Source organism: Haliotis rufescens, unplaced genomic scaffold (genome assembly GCF_023055435.1).
Source record: "Haliotis rufescens isolate VD_foot unplaced genomic scaffold, xgHalRufe1.0.p SCAF_14, whole genome shotgun sequence".
NCBI classification, from domain to species: Eukaryota; Metazoa; Mollusca; class Gastropoda; order Lepetellida; family Haliotidae; genus Haliotis; species Haliotis rufescens.
The window spans coordinates 22,845,724-22,869,361 of NW_025963824.1; the positions used below are offsets into that span (position 1 = coordinate 22,845,724).

Sequence of the window (23,638 nt, forward strand, 5' to 3'; positions counted from 1 at the left end):
GTCAGTATACTGTGTCTGAGTGGGGTATTCATGTTAAACTGCGGCATGGCATCTCAGTGGGCGAGCAAAATAAATCGGCATCAGTCCGGACTAGCACAAGCAGACACACACGCACACGCACACACGCATGCACGCACGCACGCACGCACGCACGCACACACGCACGCACACACACACACACGTGTACGCACGTCGCTAAATAGGTGCAATAATCGTGGACGCGACGTTACATCCCCATTTCACGTCACCCCAAATGTAACTTCAAAGTGTTATAGGCAAAAACAGAACCAATCCCATCACCACCTTTGAAAGCCACAAATCTTTCCCTGTCAGAAACAAGTATCCTGAAGCATTTACACTTTAACACATTAGGTCACAGTTGAGCTTACACGTGCCTATTGCAGTACAACTGTTGTGAAATAGACTGTCTTAAAGAATGAGCTTGACCTTCAATGGCAAATTCGAGCAAACACATAAAGAAGCCCCCGCTTACAATGATATCCTATCCCATATATACTTTATATCCACAACAAACCCACTCTGTGGGCATCATGGTGTATGACATGCCTGTAATCAAACCGTATACTACAGGAGTTCTACGTTTACTTGTGTACCAGGATATGCAGTAGGTTATACACGCCTGCCAGGCCAGTGTTTACAGTGAAAAGAGAAAAGGAAGGCATACTATTACAGGTTCCTATTACATTTCCCTCACCAAACACGATGATTCCTATAACCACACAATGACCACTATATTTATATTTTACATATACACCTCTTCGTTTGATATTATATACAAATAACAGTTAATCCGATTTAACGGAGCATATTTCAGTTATATTAGTGCGTGTCAGCTTGATGTGAGAGGAAAGGATCGCTCATTCTCATTTTTGTTCAGGTGAACACTTGACTTGCCTTTTCATGTGTTTGCAATGAGTGCCCATTTCGCTAATACCTGATATCATCACTACCTCATTCACTAAAAGGCGTCCTAAGAAAAGATACGACAGCGTCAGGCTCACGCTTGTCACATGCAATGAAGCCAACTCTTTAAAACACAAGAGTTAAACATTTTGCCTAACTGCGACTAAAAACAGGTCATTTTAATTCCTTGTTTTAAGCAATCAACTCTGTTTGTTTCCTTTACTACCTGTTGCAAAGGCTCGTACGAATATGAAAAATATATACACAAATATCACTTATACTTAATCTTGTTGCGTCCATTCTCATCGTTTCTTGTGTGGTCTTTAGTGCTGTGGGTTTCCTGCTGTGCCGCATGTTCACTAAGGGTTATCATTTTGAGGTTAGATTTGTGTAATACCTCCTCTCCTTCCCTGTTAACCCTTTACACGCCATGAATAGCCGTACACCCTGTGATAGGAGACTCACTTCCTTGTTCAACACAAATCACGGTGATGTGAAGGGGACAGGTAGGTCTCTTCCATACTATTATTTATAAGGTGGTATAAGTGTCTGGCCTGATTCACTTTCGGCTGTCTCACATTGAGCTCACACGCCGTGATATAAGTGAGATACTGTTCAAGGAGGAGTTACATCCCAAATCCCCGCGCATTTTCCTGGATAAAGATCCGAAACTGAGAACACAATATCTGGCATTATATGAAAATGTGTGTCATTTCTTTCACATTTTTGTACAACACGTTTTGCCAGCAGCAATTTGGTTTCCGATTTGCATGATAATGAAATCCTAATGTCATCACGACACAATTCCATGTACAATCATGTCCTAGAAGAGGTTATTTAAGGTAAATATCATCCGTGGCATAAAAGAATTAATGTGTAACTGTAAATATATTAGAAATGACCCTCGTTTTGAAGTACACTCTTTCAATGATGAGTTACTTATATAATCTAATGTGCGCATGACTGTTCATAGATGTTACTTGTCTTGCTACCCCTGAATTGATTTTGTGTTAAAACTGTCGCTATTTCATACTTGCAAATTGATTGAAGCGACCGTACAATATTGAGTTTTGGTTCTGACCTTAACATCTATTAATTTAGAGTTAACTCCCTCAGTTGTGTGTTATTTGTCCAAACCCCGTCCCAGCGTTTGGCACCTTCGTAACCTTCCCGGTAGATACATCTGCACTGTGAGGAGCTTGTTGATTCACATGATTCGAGACGCAGTTTCTAGAAGGATGGGTGCACCCATATAAGAGCGATACGAGAGAGATTTTTATCGAAAAAATAATTGTTCCCGAAATTGTTTAAACAAATAATTATGCTTCAGACAGTTAAAAAAACCTCAAAGTTTTTAATAAACGACTAGCTGGTTTTGTAACTGTAGCTGAAAAATGTATCTAATCTGTATATATATACAATCCCTGTCATATCTTATCAGAGGTTATTACCATTCAGTTTCATTTTTACTCTATTAAATGAGTTAATCTAGAAGCTAGTATAAACACGGACTTGTATATAGGTCCGTGGTATAAATGAACCAATTTGTCTAAAAACATCGTACATAATGCCTTGACATAATATATACCAAATAATTCGACCAAGATAATCTACAGTGTAACATATCCAAACCATGAAATGAAATAAATTAAATAAGAAATAAAGTAAAAATAATAAATGTCATGCACATGATTCACGAATCAATGAATCATTTCAATATTGCAATAGTACCCTCCGTCCAGCACTGCCAATGTATTCTACATCCCTGATAGGGTTAATAATAATAGTAAGCCAATCACTTTGCCACAGCCGAGACATACACACATCTCTAGTAACGCATAACTGCAAGATAACACACTCCAAATAAGCATAAGCACGATACATGTAGTTGGCACAATTTGTATGAAATTCGTTGTAGATGGTCGAAAAGACATTGTATGCATGTTATTGTTCACGTAGCATCGAGTCGTGACGTGTCAACGTGACCCCCCAGAAGGATATAGATAGATACAGTGACGTGGCTGACATGTCCTGGTGTAGTTGATGCTGATGAAGTCATACCGAAGAAGCGGTTCCTCAAAGGCAGAACATGATTGTTGTTAAGAGTTGGTCATGTTATTGGTGTAGATAATAACTGGAATCTCACTCTATATTTATTATTGACAAAGACTCAAAAGTAGTATTGGCTGTATCTATAACTGTCAAATTTATCTATTACAAAATGTTGTTCTGGTTTTATAGTCTGTGTGATTACTGTATAAGATTGTATAACCACCACTGGCCCATTAATGAAACGCTTATGCAAATGGCCGCTGTGTTAGAGTATGAGTAATGTAGGACTTGTGGGTAAAATACGAGACATGACACTTCATTATTTTGTGATAGATTAGAGGGAAAAAAGGAATACTATATTGCGACAACAGAATGGATATTGACCGACCTTTGTGAACTGCTGAGCTACTTTCAATACACAATACCGTGCTTGGTATCAACATTGTGATATGCCTTGGTATCGCTTCTATGATATCAGAAGCCAACAAATGTACTTAAAGCTACCTATAACAATATCTAACCAATATTCAGAAACATGATTTACATGGGGTTGAAAATTAGAGCAAAATTACCCATTGTAATAGAATACGTCTTCTCTAGTCAAGGGAGTTAACTGACCAGTTTTCAACATTGTCGAACTAGGCTGGAACGTCTGAGTTATATTTTGGCTGACCTAACGAGTCTGTGCATAGTCCAATCAAAATCGCGTAACGAAATCGACATCAGGTCCGTAAACAACATGACGGCTGCCGTTCAGATCCGTACAGGATTTGCAAAGCACGGGTACCGTAACCTTGGCTTCGACAGATGTTTTCAAGTGATTGATGCAATTCGCGAGGTAAGACACGTTTTACTACAATATAGATTTTCATTATCTATCAAATAGCCTTGACTGGGCGCCGCCATTTTGTTTGAAGCATGTGCAAGTGATATGAAAGTAGAATCTGATTGGTCAAAAGGAGGGACATAGAAGGGACATAACTCGTAATAGCCACGAAGTTCTTGCCTAGTTCGACAAGGGTGGAAACTTACTTTCTAGTTGGTTTGACATGAAACATACATATGTCTAGTTGTAGAATAATATCATTTCTTTATCTGTCAATTAAAATTATCACTGACATCAGTGTTCTATTTGAACCCTCACGTGCTGTATAGAATGCCCTTGATTCGTTAACTACAAAATGTTCTTTTACAGATTAAACTGAACATATTCGTGGTCAAATGTCCTGGAGGAAGTATTTTCAGTTGAACAATGACGTTCTTTGAAGTGTCACCAAACATTGACTACTTAAATCCAGTGCATTTCTATGAGTGGTAGATAGAAATATAACGTCATTTGTGTAGCTGTAAAGGTTTGAAGCGCTTCAATTCATGTTGTCAAAACAAGTTGACCAGACAGCTTAGCCCATTGAAACGTAAAATCAATTTTCCACGCCTGAAAAAAGCGTCCATTATAATAACAAATGTGCACCAACCATTTTAGAACAGTGGGCAATAAAATATATATTGAAAATTAATAATCTTTTAAAGTTGCAATGCTTACTTTCGTCTTGATTGTTATAGTCATATCGCATTTCTCTCATTTGTGTTTTATTCGGTATTTTTCAGAAAAGAACGTTCTGACAGACACCTGGAAGATGATTTTCTTCAGCATTCTACTCAAGCATGCAAGTTTAGTCATATTTGCACAAGGTTTGTATTTGTCGGTGATCATTGTTTCGCCTGCAACATTAAAGCTGGACAGTGAAAGCTATCGAATCCCGTCCTTTATTCCATCTTAGGAATTACTTATTTGTTGCATTAGGAGCAGGATCAAGTTGCCACTACAAGAATGGATGCAATGCTAGCAATGACGTGTGTTCAGTACCTCATCCGGTTTGTGTGACAGACTGGATTGGAGAGTACTGTCAAATGCGTAAGTTTAGATTTTGCAATGATCTTATCAGTACTCCTATTAGGTGGAGGGTAATGAAATATTCATATATACTCTTCAAACAAAGAAATGCAAAACGGATATGTTTGGCCATAAAAGCAAAATTAACGGACCAAGGGGTCAAAAATGTGTTTAATGTGTTATGGTGTCAGTGACAAATTTCCCGGATCAAAAAGATCACAACAAGGACATGCAAACCTTTCGTCGGGAAACACGTACGATTTCGAAAAACGAATCCAGTGAATTTACAACAGCACCATGCAGCTGCACGTGCTGCACGTGCAGCAGCACTAAGAACGGTATCAAAGTGCAGGGTTTTTGATTGCCTGGCATCTGCCTCAATCGAACAGTGACAGTTCAACAACATACCAAGATTGACAGAAGTGCAAAGAAACAACGTCATCGGCCGCTTGCAGGCAGAGGAATCTCGATCAGCTGTAGCCAGGGTTTTCAATGTAACGCCCATTACCATCAAACGCTATCGGATCGGTTCCAACGTTATCGGCCAAGGTTGGGACGACCAAGAGTAATCACCCCCGCTCATGATCGCAGATCGCTACATCCGACTGCGTGACCTACGTTACAGGACGACCACAGCCACCTCAACCGCATCCCAAATACCCGGACTGCGCAGAATCTCCGACCAGACCGTACGAAACGGTTTAGGTGCAGCAGGTCTACGAACAAGACGTTGTGTTCGACACGTCATATTGAGTCGACAACATCGTCAACAACGACTGCAGTCGTGTCGTCAACACAGGGTATGGCCTCAACTGCGATAGAGATGTCTGGTTCAGCGACGAATCAAGATATCTCCTCCTGGAAGAGCACGGGTCTACGTACGTCGGGGAGAACGTTACGCCGGAAACTGCGTACAGGAAGAGGACAGGTTTGATGTGGGTAACGTTATGATGTTGGCGGCTATCTCTCATCATGGCAGGACAGGTTTGGTCCATATCCAGGGCAATCTTATGGCTCAACGAAATTCTCCAACCACACGTCCTCCCAATTGCAACCAACGGCAACGGTCAAGCAGGACAACGCTCAACCGCATACAGCACGGGTCACAAGAGCCTGTCTACACAACAACAACGTTGATGTTCTTCCCTGGCAATCCAGATCCCCGGATTTGAACCCGATAGAGTACCTGTGGGATGAATTGGATAGACGGCTAGGTCAACGTCATCCACAGCCCCAGTCGTTTCAGCAGTTGGCTTTTGCGTTGCAGGCCGAGTGGGCTACCATTCCCAAGGATGTGATTCGCATGCTCGGGCTCTTCCCTGGGCAGGAGATGTCAGGCCGTTATCGATTCAAACGGGGGACATACGCGTTATTGATGGTGGCTGACCTTCACCTTGCAGTTTTCCTATGTACCGTTAACTGAGATGACTACAATCACCAAGTGTTCTCTCCACGACATGTTGGCTCAATACCTTGTACGGTTCCTCGTGTAAATGTATTTTCATACCTCACACAAATCTGGCTTTGCGTTTCTTTTTCTAAGGGTATATGATAACAGAGGTAACGACTCGCACAGTCCGGCAGCAAGTCGCTGCGTCCTTCTAAATCTATCATTCGCCGTCAAAATGTTTTTGTCTGTGTCAGCACCATTCCCTTTCGTTGGTTTCACCAAAGTGGTAAACGTCTGAGTATATGTAAGATAGGTACGCGATAAATCGCAAAAAAAAAGAAGAAGAACGAAGAGTGGTTCATTTCACGATAAAACATTGTTCTATCAGATTCGAACATTCGCTCACATCATAAGGTGAAGGATAATGCAACTCCCTATATACATAACATGAATTATTACAATAGATGTGTACTAGAATATGTCAGCTAACAAAAGCTACCTTGGGTTTGGTGAGGTTAGTTTTTCAAAATACAGATGTCCATATCACAACACCTGGAAATCACAAATACACGTATACATGCTTAATATCTTTCTGCTAAAAATATATATCGTTTTGCTTACAGATAACATCGCACGTGGTAAACCGGCCAGTCAGAGCAGCACGTGGACATACGCTACTACAACATTTGATGCCGGTAAAGCTGTCGATGGGGATGTCAACACAGACTTTTCTCATGGAAGTTGTTCACACACAACCGAACCTAACAATGGAAATGCAAGCTGGCATGTTTTTCTTGGTGGAACGTTTCTAATCAGCAGGATAACAATCTATCTCCGTGGAAACAGTAAGTTATTCGGTTATGCTTTTGTTTTATTAAAGCCGTGTAAAGTCGTTTTAGCAATATTCCAGCAATACCACACAGGATGCACCAACTACAGGCTTCAAACATTGTATCTAGGTGCGGAATCGAACCATGACCTTCGGCGTCATGAATAAACACTTTAACCACAGGCCTACCCCTTTCGATTATAAGTAGAGCTGATAAAGCTTACAGTCAAACAGGAGCTTAAACGAAAGATATTAATTTGTGGTGTAAGGCGAAGTTTACGTAATATTTTACAGAGCTGATAATGTTCCTCTTTTACCATGTATTGTTCAACTTGCAAACATTCAAAAACGATTGTACTGTACAACCAGAAACGTAGGTGACTAAATCATTTGCAAATGATTTTACTATATAACCACTAAGGTGGGAGACTACTAAGGTAGTCAGTGACTACGATATCTTTAAAGTGTTCTATGTAACAAGAACGAACTTAGTTCGAGATATTATCTGTATCAGTAGACTCCCCTTGCTGAGTAATTGTACCTGGAACAAATGTTTTATTTTAGGCATTGGCAACAATCAAGCAATGGAAGTATTGATCAGTGGTAACACCTGTAGAAAGTTACCCGTCACAGACATCAGAGACTCTCCATATCATCTGATAACTAACCCGGTGACACTCAGCTGTATGGAACCTACAGAGGGCGACAATGTAACAATTTCAATGGCAGGACCTTATTTAGCACTTTGTGAGGTGCAGGTGTTTGGTAAAAAGAAAGGTAATAATATTACATGTTAAATTAAAATGAGTTTTATTTTAGTATGATGAGTTAGGTATATCAGCTAGGACGCACCCTTAACTGTCCTTGAAAACTGCCACCACCCAAACCCCATCCCTCGACGCAAACTGCCCCCGAATGATATAAACAGGAACGGTGTCTGAGGAAACTTTGTTTCAATATTACAATGTTCATGATCAGTGAATTCTTTCAAATAATGTCGATCTGTCTTTGTTGAAATGTGTAGGTCCTGAAATATGTATATGTGTATTTAGAAATGTAGGGTTGTGAACAGTGCCTCTTAAACTAAAGATTTAGTGGCAGATTTGAATACAGAACTAAGGTTCTAGACATATGTGTCCTGTGTCTTCTGGGGACGGGGTGTAGGGAGTGTGGGGGCAGTTGCCCTTTAATCCTGGAGCTATCATAACGATAAATAAACTGTATTTGATCTCATGGAAACATATTCTGCGTTTGGCAATTTGTGGTATTTTATGACACATGTTGGCTTATGTCACATAAATAATACTCTTCAAAAAAAGAAACTTGACTGTGACTTTCAAAATGTAATATAATGCGATTGTTTCAAATAGGACACAGAAACCATAATTGAAACACTGTTTGAAGATCAATGTACACAATGTTCAAAACATTAATCGTGTCACCTAGACAGACACACGTACACGATACAGTTAATGTCACAGGGGTACAGAAAATGTCAGCTCTCAATCGGGGACAAATCTGGTGTCCGGGCTGGCCAAGGTAATCTCTGGATGTTGTTGTGGTAAGAAGTCCTGACAAACACGTGCAAAATGCGGTCGAGCGTTGTCCTGCTGGAACTGTCCGCCATGAACGTTGACGTGAGGAAGAACGTAAGGCTGTAGGATCAAGTCTCTGTAACGCACACCTGTCAATGCACCTGCCACATGCACGAAAGGCGTCCTACCACCGTGATGAATTCCGACCCATACCATGACACTCCCGCCGCCAAATGGGACAACCTGCTGCACACAGTTGGGGGCGTAACGTTCACCCCGACGTCTGTAGACACGTGCGCGCACGTGTGAGTAGGAAACGGGACTCGTCAGTAAACAGTACATTTCTCCACCTTGCACGTGCCCATCTTACCCTCTGTTGGCACCAAAGCAGACGGTCCGCCAGATGACGTTGGGTCAATACATGACGTCGAACAGGTCTTCGTGCAAAAAGTCCAGCCTCCCTCAGTCTGTTGCGTACCGTTTGATCTGATATTCTGCGTACCCTAGGGTCTGTGTGGTAGTGCGGTCTCGGAGGTGTCGCAGCCGGATGTATCAATCTTGTGCTTGGGTTGTCACCCTTGGTCTGTCGTCAACTCTGTTGGTGTTGTTGTATCGGGTCCACAGTGCGGAGATTGTCTGTCTGGATACGCCAAAGTGCCTGGCCACTTCTTGCTGAGTTGCTCCAGCTTGTAATCTCCCAACGGCGTTGTTCCGTTGAGCTGCATTCAGTCTTGGTTTTCTGTCACCGCCTCTACTGCCGTTATAAGGAGTGTATGAACAGCCGTTGATGTGGATATTTATATCCATTCAGCAGGGGGGCCTGCATGCCTAAATGCAGGATCCTTTTCTGCACGTTTTTCACAGGCGGTTGCGTTTTGGATGAAGCTGTAAAATTGATCCCCAAACGCTACGTTTATGTGCTTTGCATGTATTTTCGCGAATTATAGACACATCATCTTTCTGTTTGACTTAATTGGTTCTCATTTAATGTAATTATTTTAGATATTTGGCAAAAAGTGGTTTTACATCTATGTCAAGTTTCTTTTTTTGAAGAGTATATATTGCTCATATTCCACAGTAATATAAATTCACCACTCTCTAAACGAACTCCTCATCACCCAAACGACTCACACAATCGCCTTTCAACAGCAAAATCCATCACCACCCAGGCCACTAACCCCACTACCCCATCACCACCCAAACCACTCACCACATGATCTCCTCACCACCAAAACCAATCACCACCCAAACCCCTTGTCGCCCAAACCCCTCACCACGATTACCCCTGAGCACACTAACCACTAACTATCCTTATCCCTCACCACCCTAACCCCTCACCAACTAACTCCTCACCACCAAAACCTTCATCACCCTAACCCCTCCAATCACTCACTATACTAGCCCTCCCCACCCCAACACCTCATAACTATTTCCCCCTCACCACTATAACCATCCCTCTCTAACACCGCACCACCCTTACCTCTCACAACCATAACCTCACCACCCTAACCCCTAACCACCATATCCTCACCACCTAACTCCTCACCACACTAACCCCTCACCACCATACCCCTCCAGTCATTCACCACACAAGCCCTCCTCACCCTAACACCTCACCACATATAGCCTCTCACCACGATAACCCTAGCTTCTCACCTGTCTAACACCTCACCCCCATACACCTCACAGCCATAACCTCACCACACTAACCCCTCACAATCCTAACCCCTCCAATCACTCACCACAGCAGCCCTCCCCACCTAACACCTCATAACCATGTCCCCTCACCACGTTAGCCCTAGATCCTCACCTCTCTAACACCTCACCACCCTTACCTCACACAACATTAACCTCCACACACTAACCCTTATCGCCTAAACCCTCACCACCCTAACCCCTAACCACCATAACCTCACCACCATAACCATCACCACCATAACACTTAACACCATACCCCTAACCTCCATAACCATCACCACCGTAACCCTCACTACCATAACACCTAACCACCATAACCATCACCACCGTAACCATCACCACCATAACACCTAACCACCATAACCATCACCACCACAACCCCTGGTCACCCTAACTCCTGACAACCCAAATCCCCCCACCCCCTAATTCCTCACCACATAATTCCGCACCACCCTAGCCTTTGACCACCCTAGCCCTTGACCACCCTAGCCCTTGACCACCCTAGCCCTTGACCGTCCTAACCCTTCACCACCCTATCCTTTGACCACCCTAACCCTTGACCACCCTAACCCTTCACCACCCTAGCCCTTGACCACTCTAACCCTTCACCACCCTAACCCTTCACCACCCTAGCCCTTGACCACCCTAGCCCTTGACCACTCTAACCCTTCACCACCCTAACCCTTCACCACCCTAGCCCTTGACCACTCTAGCCATTGACACCCTAACCCTTCCGCACCATAGCCCCACACCAACTAAACCACTACCACCATACTCTACATGAAATGCACAACGTATCTGATATTTACCAATCTTAAACAGTGTTTTTCATTATGGACGTAGATATTGTTCAATTAGTTTTTAGATTACTATGCTGAAGGTTGTATATAGTGACCACTTCTGTGTTGCAGAATCATGTCACTGCTCTAATGGCTGCTTAAATTTCCCGAATACGTCATGTTCAACATCTTCATCGGGCCCAGTTTGTAAATCACCATGGTTCGGAGGCTTATGTCAAATGGGTGAGACAAATAAGGATAGGACGGATTAATCGAATAATGTGTAGGGGTGTAAGTAATCTTCATAACAATTTCGTTTGGCTGCTGAGTACACATGCACTTAGTAGTGTGTATAAGAAAGATCATACGTTTGTGTCATGTGGGTTTGCAAGTAAATAAAATGTGACATATTACGACACTGATAACAGAAGTTGAGCTTTTAATGCATATGAGTGTGATATTTAAACTCCGCTTCTTTTGAATATGGGTACGCGCGAAACGTATTGTACTGGTGGACAAGTATTAGCTTATGCGGGAGATATCATTGGTTGAATCTACCTATAGGTCACCTGGCAGGTGTTATTCATTTTAGAGTACCATTTATTTACAACTCATACATTTGCATCATTCAGACTGCAGGAAGGATATGAGTGATATAAATAGTGAACTATTGTTGTAGAAACTGTATGTGACGTCATGGCAACAATACATGCCGTTATTTCATATATTTGACACTCACAACGTCAATACCCATAAAGAGGCGAAATTACATTTTTAGGGCAAGTATAGCTCTAAACAAAATCTCGTCCTGTCATCGATGAAAGTAGCAAAAGTAAAATTAAAATAAATGACTTGTAATTACATAAAGTGTGCTGGTAAACTACTTCGATATATCTCGTTACAGAAAACATTGCGTTTCAAAAGACTGCAAGACAGAGTAGCACTTATAACGATGGTGGCTCCTATTGTGCTGCGCATGCAGTAGATGGGAACACGGACACAGACTTCAGTCACAGGAGTTGTTCTCACACGAATGCAGCAGATGGTGGGACTGCAAGCTGGCAGGTTCTCCTTGATGATCACCAGATGTTTAACATCAGCAGGATCAGACTCTACCTGCGTAGTGATGGTAACAATTGTTTACATAACTACAGACTGTTTGGGTACAAATGCTTGCATGACTTTTGAAATAATGAAACAAAACACTCGGTACTTCTGTATGTGTAGGATACTAATTTCATATTAATTGCTGACCATACAGCCACTGGCTTGTCTTACCATATATAAGCTACTAGTTTATCAGAAGACAGTGCGCAGGAAGTTAATTAGTCATGTACAGAAGGTTGACAATTATATCAGGGTTCCATGTACAAATTGGACCGATCGTGGAATATACAGCAGTACAGTCGGATAGGATCAACAAATGTCGTGATGACAGGAAACATTTACTTGATAGGGATCAATAAATGTCACCTTTTCTCAACGTTACCGATTTATTTAATTTTTGAGCGTCATTGCACCTCAGTCTGCTCCTTCAGGTAATATTGAACTGCGTCATTGTAGCTCACTGAAATCACATTTAGTCAATATAAAACTTGCAACATATCCATGTAGCCTTACATTACACAATAAATGGCTATGCAATATCAATAATCTGTCATATTTAAGAAATTTACCAACTGATCATTTCATGTCAATGGTTTCAAGATCAGGTTAACAGGAAGAACATGACAGTGCTAGTGAATGGCGGCCTATGTAACTCTGCGAGTGGAACACTTGATGGCACACTTGGATATGGCACAAGCCCCTTTGACATCACATGTGCAGACGTTATGAAAGGGAACAGTGTTACCATTACTATGAATGGACCATTTCTGGCGTTATGCGAGGTTCAAATTTTGGGTAAGTTTGATACAATCGATCTCCACAGTATTTGGCTCCGAATGGTATTGTTGACACGAAGCTAGGAATATAATATATAAACAAATTCAGCTCAACTGTATCATTGCTCATATTCGATGCTTCTGTTCAATTAGACAAAGTATAAAGAAAAGTAACACATCCTTTCTCAAATTCATAAGAAATATCTGCTTAGAGCTGAGTCGATTGTTTGATTGAGACTATATCAAGAGCATTTGTTTATGAATCGCTATCAAATAGTGATGATATCAGGTGTTCGCGAAAAGGTCATACAATCTTGCGGAGATTTGTTTTTGTTACTTTGAATCCTTATGCATAGATACTAATGTGAAACAGACGAAGGGGTCCCACTAGACTCCCATGATTATAAATGATTGCTCACTAATGATGTTTTGCAGCCTGGTAATTTTACTATCTGAATGTTCATATGTGTACATGTATGTGTAAACAACCGTTCGCTTATGTGGTATGTTGTTTTGAGGAGTTCAAATTTGAGTAGGTCTTTTACAATATAGCGTTTGACAATCTTGCCATCTCGGTTGTTTAGCGATGGAATGATGTTCTGAAAAATATTAATTTAGTGGTCAGATAGCAAGGTACGAACATAGCAAACTAGCATGGACAATAATTAATACCAATATGTTAGGCAATGCTTGTAACTATTATAATGGATACCTTCCACATTTACCACGAATGACTCGAGGTTGACAATGTAACACCAAGAAAATATTTATATGCCTGCATGTGTACCCTTTTAATAACATTATTGTAATTGACTTCTAAACCCCATATTTCGGCACGATACAATAATATTGGCACAACCTTACTATCAAATAGTCCTCAGAAAACATCATATGGTAAGAGTAGTAATTTGTATGTACCAAATAGTGCCTTCGTTAGTCGTAGCGAGGCACTCAAAATGTGTATATTCCAAGAGACATTTCTTGAGAACACTATACCTAAACCTAGATACCTATAAAAAGTAACACATTTAATAAGATTATCTCCAAAATACCACTTTTCATTTCTTGAAAGAATTCTTCCATTTTTAAAGGCTGCAACTTTAGATTAATCTTTTAGAGTACTGATGTAATCCACTTATTCGCCTTTATAAACCTACAAGAAGACATTTTCATACCCAGGCCCCTAATAGCTGTACAAGTATACATTCACATAAAAGGATATACATCTTCTTAATTAGTTTAAAGAAACACAATGTTCTGGTAAACTGTTGAAAATATTTGCAAGATTGATATTCCCTAAATATTATTTATATCACATAAGGTAAACAAATTGTACATATTCAAATTACGTATCTTCAAATTGTGTGCTTTGGGATTAATGAAGTACAGTTATACAGACAGTACTATCCCGCTCCGGTGTTATTTATGTTACAGATTGTGCATTTTCTAGCGTATTATGGTATATTTATTCCGTTTTCCTGTTTCAACAGGTGGTTTGTGGTTTGAGATTTTTAATTTCAAATGGTGCTGAATCTATTTCACGAGGATGAGGGATTTTATTCTAATTAAACCTTTTATTCATTTTTAAGGATGTGACAAAAATACCATTATTTTGGTGTTTTTCGTCTTTTTTCAAGTGTAATATTTTGCTTTAGTTAATTATTTTTAACAAATAATTTCCACGAACGACCATTCCGTTTGGAATTGTCATCACTGAGCGTATAGGCTAGTGTTGATTATTTTCGTAGGGCATTGAGTCCAGATTCATTTAGAAATGTCAAGTGTGATTTACTAATCAAGTTTTGATGTGACTATATATCATGAAAAATATTTTGTAAGCGATATCCATTCATTGGCAATTTATAGATTACCATCATTTAGTAAGAGCTTTTGGGTGTTGATAATTATGGTGATTGTACAATGTGAATTCTTTCCCCAAACATTATACTTCTCACTTTTTTAAGTTTTGAGTGAGTGAGTGAGTGAGTTAATATTTAACGTCACATCGGCAGTATTTCAGCCATATCGTGACGAGAACTGACTTTAAGTTTTCATAGTTGAAACTTTCAAATTCTGAACTCACAATATTGAAACAAAAACGCATATTCACAGATTCTAATGAGCTAATATTCTCAAAACTCCAGACCTAACTGTATTCATAGAGTTCGATAGGTACAACCATACTATAAAAAACTCTTAAGTGACAATATATCGGCGGATGTATTTTAAGACCTCTGCTTATGATAAAGTACATTAGTCAATCTGCTGTGGTAAGTTTCAGTGAAAAGTATTCACCAAGGCAGTGAGAGCTTGCAGCTAGTTTGATCAAGGGACACATACAATCATCCACTGTTAGTGTTGATGACGGAAAGTATCAACAAAAGCATTCTGGTGTCCTTGCAGTTTGTAGTGATGGTTGGTTTGGCTCTGACTGTAACAAACAGTGCCAGTGTCTCAATCCATCCGAGGTGTGTGACAAGGGGACTGGCTACTGTAGGAGTGGATGTGCTGCCGGGAAACACGGACCAGGGTGTCAAGAAGGTAAGACAGAATCATCCACTGGGCGTTCTTCAAACCTTAAGTTTAGTATCAACTTAATTCTATATGCATTTGTATTTGAATAACACAGACTGTACAGTCAGAAATTTTGTGATTAGGATTGTTCAAGTCACTATTGTGATACATGCCTGCATGTCTACCCTTTCAATAACACTATTGCAATTGACTTCTAAACCCCATATTTCGGCACTATACAATAATATTGGCACAACCTTACTATCAAATAGTCCTCAGAAAACATCATATGGTAAGAGTAGTAATTTGCATGTACCAAATAGTGCCTTCGTTAGTCATAGCGAGGCACTCAAAATGTGTATATTCCAAGAGACATTTTTTGAGAACACTATACCTAAACCTAGATACCTATAAAAAGTAACACATTTAATAAGATTATCTCCAAAATACCACTTTTCATTTCTTGAAAGAATTCCTCCATTTTTAAAGGCTGCAACTTTAGATTAATCTTTTAGAGTACTGTTGTAATACACTTATTCGCCTTTATAAACCTACAAGAAGACATTTTCATACCCAGGCCCCTAATAGCTGTACAAGTATACATTCACATAAAAGGATATACATCTTCTTAATTAGTTTAAAGAAACACAATGTTCTGGTAAACTGTTGAAAATATTTGCAAGATTGATATTTCCTAAATATTATTTATATCACATAAGGTAAACAAAATGTACATATTCAAATTACGTATCTTCAAATTGTGTGCTTTGGGATTAATGAAGTACAGTTATACAGACAGTACTATCCTGCTCCGGTGTTATTTATGTTACAGATTGTGCATTTTCTAGCGTATTATAGTATATTTATTATTATTATTAACAAATGATTTCCACGAACGACCATTCCGTTTGGAATTGTCATCACTGAGCGTATAGGCTAGTGTTGATTATTTTCGTAGGGCATTGAGTCCAGATTCATTTAGAAATGTCAAGTGTGATTTACTAATCAAGTTTTGATGTGACTATATATCATGAAAAATATTTTGTAAGCGATATCCATTCATTGGCAATTTATAGATTACCATCATTTAGTAAGAGCTTTTGGGTGTTGATAATTATGGTGATTGTACAATGTGAATTCTTTCCCCAAACATTATACTTCTCACTTTTTTAAGTTTTGAGTGAGTGAGTGAGTGAGTTAATATTTAACGTCACATCGGCAGTATTTCAGCCATATCGTGACGAGAACTGACTTTAAGTTTTCATAGTTGAAACTTTCAAATTCTGAACTCACAATATTGAAACAAAAACGCATATTCACAGTTTCTAAAGAGCTAATATTCTCAAAACTCCAGACTTAACTGTATTCATAGAGCTGGATAGGTACAACCATACTGTAAAAAACTCTTAAGTGACAATATATCGGCGGATGTATTTTAAGACCTCTGCTTATGCTAAAATACATTAGTCAATCTGCTGTGGTAAGTTTCAGTGAAAAGTATTCACCAAGGCAGTGAGAGCTTGCAGCTAGTTTGATCAAGGGACACATACAACCATCCACTGTTAGTGTTGACAACGGAAAGTATCAACAAATGCATTCTGGTGTCCTTGCAGTTTGTAGTGATGGTTGGTTTGGCTCTGACTGTAACAAACAGTGCCAGTGTCTCAATCCATCCGAGGTGTGTGACAAGGGGACTGGCTACTGTGGGAGTGGATGTGCTGCCGGGAAACACGGACCAGGGTGTCAAGAAGGTAAGACAGAATCATCCACTGGGCGTTCTTCAAACTTAAAGTTTAGTATCAACTTAATTCTATATGCATTTGTATTTGAATAACACAGACTGTACAGTCAGAAATTTTGTGATTAGGATTGTTCAAGTGACTATTGTGATTCCAATGTGAGAGCGTAAATATTTCATGTCCTTGCAGTGTGCAGTGATGGATGGTTTGGCTCTGACTGTGACAAGCAGTGCCAGTGTCAGAATACATCTGAAGTATGTGACAAGGAGACTGGCAACTGTAGCAGTGGATGTGCTGCAAGGAAACAAGGTCCAGCGTGTCAGCAAGGTATATTACATTTTATTCTAGTACTTGTAAGGCATTACAATAGTTTGAACATGATTTTAAACAATAGTTTTAATTGTAATATGTTATCAAATGTTATCAAGGTTTTAGCTACACATATATTAGAGTTTGCAGTTTGCAGCGAAGGTTTGTTTGGCACTGACTGTAACAAGTAGTGATTATGGTTTTATCTACGTGGCGGTTTTATGGTATTGTTGCCTTCATGACAAAAATAACTTCGTGCCTTCATAAGAGAAAGGGGAATTTAAATGAACTTTTATTTTTCATTTTGATCTGTTATTTGATCTCATGTAACTTCGTTCTGAGATATTTTTACCGTGAAAGGTGCTCTTTTGATCTTAAGGATAAATCTCACTCAATTACGTTTGCTTAAGGAAAATCTTATTATCGCACAGGAACGTCAACAGAATACAAGGGAGTTGCTTCAGGTAGGCAATCAATAACATAGTTCAACATGAACAAAACGTATTTAAATTTACATAAGTATGGCTTGTTCCTTAGCTTTTATGACAATGGTATAGTTATCTTGAACGCATTGGGGCTTAAGGCGCCGCAATTCGCTGTATTGCGTCCCTTGGACAAGCGGGAAACCTATGATCGTGGGTTCGAATCCCGGATCGCGCCGATTATGTTTCTAGGTTTGTTACCTCGAAACCCGTTCTCGGGGGTTTAACCAAAGTTAAAAATGTCTGAGACCTGCACTTTGGGATTTCCCTCCCACATCAAACTGGTACGCCGTGATACAACTCGAAAATAGTCAAAAGCGACTTTTCATATTCTTACCAAAAATATCTGCCCAAAGTAGAGTCGATTGTACGATTCCGACAATATCATGAGCAGGTGTTTATGAATCACTATCAAGTAGTGTTGATACCAGGTGTTCGCGAAAAGGTGAGCGTATCCTGCCCTACCGGTGGCACCCGTCACAAACACATGCAAAGGCAAGTCAATTGCCCTGTAAAAAAGCACGGGAACATATGATACAAGTCAAAATAGGGAATGGCATCTGACATCATTCTTTGTTACTGACGCGTCAAATTTCGAATTTCCTCTGCATTTGTCAACCATAAAATGTTGAGCAAGCGTTGTATGGCGTTTTTTGGAAGAAAGAGCATGCCCGCTGGTACCTCAAAAGTTGTGAAATATAGACATCAAGGGCTTGAGCTGCGGGCATATTAGTTGACTATTGGAAGGTTGACGTAATCCCTCTTGATATACAGTCTTGTGGAGAGTGTTTGTCTTTCTAAATCTTTATGCAAAGATCTAAATATGAAACAGATGGGGCGGTCTCACTGGTCTCCGTTATTTCAAGTTCAGGTGGGTAAATCAGTGGAAGAGAATTGGTTATTTGATTGTTATTGGACGATATTAGAAAATCGATATACCTGATGCTTAAGTTAAATTTCTTGGCCAAATTACCGATTCATATGCATAAACAAACAGATCAGCAAGAAGGGGTGCACAATTGGTGCCAATGGGGATGTCTACTTCTTGCCTAAATGTCTTACCTCCAAATTTCCCAAATCAATGAGGAAGTTCGCATATTGTTTTCTCAGTAAACTTCAGATGGCGTTTGCTTTCATTTTTGACAGACTGACCTGAACCTCTCACGATAGATACGAAACTGTATCAATGGTCACCAAGTTTTGGTGGATCAAGGAATGAAGTTTCTCCTTCAGTTTGTCATGTGGGATAGTGGTGTTGAAATATCAAATGTTTTTTTAGAATTGAAACTGGTTCTTTTCTGAGATGTGTACAATGTCAAGCAAACCCTTTGGTAGTAGTTAAGCACGGTTTGGGGAGGTTTCATCCTCAGTTAGCATACTGGTCTTATTTGATATGTCACTAATAATCATGTTCTTTGATCAAATAATTAATGTTGTAACGCTTACATATAATGGCTATGTTATTTGACGCCTTGTTTGTGGGACAATTACACACTTATGATGAAGGGCAGCCAGACTTTGGATGACATCTGGCGGGGACAGAATGGATTTATTCCAATTCTATTTTCTATTTTCAGTTTGTGCATACGAATGACAACATCATACACTGACTTAACGCACCCTGGAAGACATTCTTCTTCTCTTTTGGCCTACTTATTATTGGCTTGTGCTTCGACAGCATCCATAATGATTTTGAAGTTTTGTTCCCAATTTGTAAAAGGCTGCTCACTATATATGTACCATATTTGAATAACTGACGAAAGTTGTTATTGTCAACAATAGAGAAGTCACCTGTGATTATATAACCTACGGGCTGGTAGCAGTATGATGAGTGGAATTTACATCAAGTCCACGTATTCCAACACTTTCCTATAATTGAACAACCTGGATGAAATGGGGTTCGTGTAATAAAATAAAATTGTTGGTGGTTCCTGAAATTGGAAATACTGTGGCACATTTTGGGAAACTGAGTTTTGTCTGAGAATGTTACTTACATTTAAGGAATCAATTCTCTTCTTTGCAAATTTCAAATTTAAAGAACATGCGGTCTTTGTCTGATTTAGTGGAGGCAGGCAAAACCCTTCCTTGTGTATATCAACTTGATTTTCACACAAGGCACTACGAGTCCAATCAAAACTGATGATATTGGAACTAAAGCAAGCACGACTAATTCAGACACCTTTATGAGACACATTAAATGTGTTTTCATATGGCTGACAATGGAAATGATTAAACACTACATATTGAGGCGACTTAAGGATACGCATAACTGACGTTCAGATACACCCACATAACATGTGAACTAATCAATAAACTTGGCTTACTGTTTCAGACGTCCGCTTCATCGTTGTGTGTTGCGTGATGGCGGTGCTGTTTGTATGTTTAGCAGTAACAACAACACTTGTTGTCAGGTAGGATTAACTTTATTGGTATCTATCTATCTATCTATCTATCTATCTATCTATCTATCTATCTATCTATCTATCTATCTATCTATCTATCTCCTTTGTGTCGAAACAATAGGTCTTCAATTATTCGCGTAAAATACAGATCATAAACCTTTCTTTGGTTTCATGGTTTGAATGTTTAATTAAATTGTTTTAAGTTTAAATGGTAACAGTTACGCATTCACATGAACAATGTACACTCTTCAAAAACAGAAACATGCAGTATGTAGTTCATTGAACCTGACTACACAAAACATCCGGTATATAAATTGGATATATGCAATTGGAAAATGTTGGTGGCCTGATATGCGACAAACGGTGCGTGAAAACGCAGCCATTGTCCATTTGCAATACTGAAACGGCATTGTTTTCACACTTGTTCAAAAATGTCATAGAGGAAAAATGTAAAACCAAATGCACGTGCAAGTTGTGGCATTCGTAACTCGTGGTTGTGGCTATGAAAAGGCAAGCATGAGCCAATAATTTGTCATTCAATTGTCAACATTTTTCAAGTTCGAAAATGTCGAGAGTCAGCGCTGCCGATCGGAACATCGCCATGGGACGTATCCAAAGAGGGGAATCTTCTACTGTTGCTCGCCACTTTAACGTCCACCACAGCACAATTTGCCGCCTTTGGGACCGATACACACAGTTCAATTCCACTGCCGACCGTCCGAGAACCGGCCGACCAAGTGTTACCACCCCTGCACAGGATCGCTACATTAGGCTGTTCCACCTACGTCATCGCATTGCCACATATACGGAGACTGCTGGACGCATCCCTGGTTTGAGGAGGATATCGGACCAGACTGTCAATTTATTATCCACCAGCGAGATTGAAGACAACGTGTTTATCGTCGTCGAAATGAGCGTTTTGACACACATTGTGTACGTGAATTCGACAATTTCGATATCGGTAGCGTCATGGTGTGTGTGTGTGAGGGGGGGGGGGGGGGGGGGGGGGGGGGTGGGGGGTGGGGGGATGGGGGGTGGGGGGGGGGTGGGGGGGGGGGGGGAGGAGATATCCGTCACCACGAGACTTGGTTGTGCATGACTTGGTTGTGGTTCAGGGAAATTTGACAGCAAATCGCTACATGTATCAAATTCTTCAACCTCACCCTCTTCCAATCATGATGCCACATCAACGTCTTACCCTGGCCGTTCAGATCTCCAGATCTCAACCCAATCGAACACATATGGGATGAACTTGATCGACGTGTACCTCAACGTCAGAACACGCCACAGACACTCCCACAACTGACCAACGCCTTACAAGCAGAATGGCGCAGAATTCCGCAGGACAGAATTCGTACACTTATCCAATGAGTGCCGAGGAGATGCAGAGCGGTAATTGCTGCCAGGGTCGGTCGCAAGAAATAATGCGTTCAGCGCAACCTTGTGGCCTTATGTGACAAGACAATGAACAGTTTTCAATGCCTTTGTACAACGACAACATGTGACTCATATTTGTATCTATGATGTTAAATTAAATATCGACTTTATTAGGTACAATAGATTTACTAAAAATCTACCTGTGCGTTTCCTTTTTTGAAGAGTGTAAACAGGAGGTGCATTAGCTACATTGAATTGCTTCATAGTATTTAAATCCGTACTCTCTCAACTTATAAAAACAGAAAGTGATGTGATCCTTTATTGTCATATTGTCTTTTAGACTCAAACAAGAGGTTGCCAAAAGCAAAGCTGAACGAGACGAGCAGTACGCGACCCTGGATACTCGGGGGCAATTCCCCGTGTATGACGTCATCGCTGAGGCAAATTTATACAGCAATGACGTACAACGTGGGTGCAGTGATGATGAAAACACCAACACGCATGTCAAGAAACGTGATGAGCAATCATGATAGGATGCCAACATGTGCCACGCGGCCAATTTGACTTATGTTTAGTTAGTGACAGATGACGGGAATACATCCGATGCCATTTTCATGTATAAAAACAAATGTTTGTGTGTCTGAAGCTGGTACTGGTATCAATAAAAGGTTGCTTGGAGAAACCCCATCCCATTAAGCGCAAAGGATCCCATTTAGTACAACTCAAACATCCGTTTGATATAGATAGCCTTTTATGTTGACATGTGCAATTAAAGGCAATATGACCTTCATGGGTGTCAAACGTCATTTGGCAGGCAACAAATACATACTTTCTTGTGCAAATATTGTGATTGGCGGATGCTAGCGGTATGGCAGGACATACGTACCCTTTCAGCGAACACCTGGTGTTATCACTGTCTATCAGTGATCTATTTTCACCGATATTTTACTCTTTATGCCCAGTTGTATCAGGTATCACAGCTTTCAGTAATGCAATGCTTGCTATATGATCATTTCATTGGGCATTGACATTATTCTTTTCACGCAATGAAGTATATCACCTTGGTTAACATGGGAATTTATCTTTGAGACAAGATTCCCTTTATGACACTCTTTTGAACTAAACAATAACACGCCCAAGCATTGCTTGTAATCCTCCAATGACATATGTTACAATATCAATACAAGGGGTCACGAAGTGACACATGAAGTTTTTTTCCGTCGGGACATGGGTGTGCCTGAATGCTTTTGTGGCTGGGTGGTGACTTGTTTTCAAGTTTGTCAAGTTTACAGGTTTTCCACATCTGTTACAATGGCCACCCTCAGTGAAGGACAGATGGGCTATCAGAAAAGGGCTACCTCATAAAACATTGGAATAGATAGCACGATATTTTACTTCCTTGTTCTATGGTTTCAGCATGGGTTAAACATTTCGCATTGTGAGATGCCGCTCGAAGTCGTAGAGACCATCGGATATATATCGAGTTATCGTCGACCTGGACAATCGAATTCTTAGACCAAAGTATCGATGTGGGTTCCATCAGAATATTAATGTGGGATTGTCATAAACTCCTATGACATGCTTTGTTTGTTGTTTTACGAGGTTTTGGGTGTAGTAAATAAAATAACAGCTACAGCACGGCATTTATTAAATATTAGTCTGTTCTAGGCAAATGACGACGCATACAAAAATAGATGGTGTCAAAATAGTTGCTGTCGGTTTTATCTTCTGGTTATCCATCAGATTTTGCTTTTACGGCGAGTAAACACTTGACTTACCTTTGCATGTGTTTGTGAGGGTTGCCTTTTTCGCTAATACCTGGTATCATTAC

At 40.2% G+C, this 23,638-nt stretch overlaps 1 protein-coding gene across 3 annotated transcripts; it reads left to right on the forward strand.

Moving 5' to 3' along the window:
* The first annotated feature begins 1,349 nt into the window (after positions 1 to 1,349).
* LOC124131201 (cell death abnormality protein 1-like) lies at positions 1,350 to 22,597 on the forward strand. Of its 3 annotated transcripts, XM_048395163.1 has the most exons (14): positions 1,350 to 1,430; positions 4,585 to 4,668; positions 4,781 to 4,891; positions 6,884 to 7,105; positions 7,654 to 7,866; positions 11,234 to 11,344; positions 12,006 to 12,230; positions 12,809 to 13,003; positions 15,388 to 15,525; positions 17,112 to 17,249; positions 17,427 to 17,564; positions 17,978 to 18,010; positions 20,361 to 20,439; positions 22,148 to 22,597. In XM_048395163.1, exons 1-14 carry the CDS (start codon positions 1,355 to 1,357, stop codon positions 22,335 to 22,337), a joined length of 1,953 nt encoding a protein of 650 aa, XP_048251120.1. In that variant the 5' UTR covers positions 1,350 to 1,354; the 3' UTR covers positions 22,338 to 22,597. The 3 variants fall into 3 exon arrangements, with proteins under 3 accessions (XP_048251120.1, XP_048251122.1, XP_048251121.1); XM_048395165.1 differs by lacking the exon at positions 17,112 to 17,249; XM_048395164.1 differs by lacking the exon at positions 4,781 to 4,891.
* Positions 22,598 to 23,638: the final 1,041 nt, after the last annotated feature.

Bases quoted from the DNA above. Each gene is read 5' to 3' on its own strand.
- LOC124131201 (XM_048395163.1), top strand. From the start codon at position 1,355: ATGAATAGCCGTACACCCTGTGATAGGAGACTCACTTCCTTGTTCAAC. The intron at 15,526-17,111 runs GTAAGACAGAAT...GTGTCCTTGCAG, and splicing joins CGGACCAGGGTGTCAAGAAG to TTTGTAGTGATGGTTGGTTT. The intron at 20,440-22,147 runs GTAGGATTAACT...ATTGTCTTTTAG, and splicing joins ACAACAACACTTGTTGTCAG to ACTCAAACAAGAGGTTGCCA.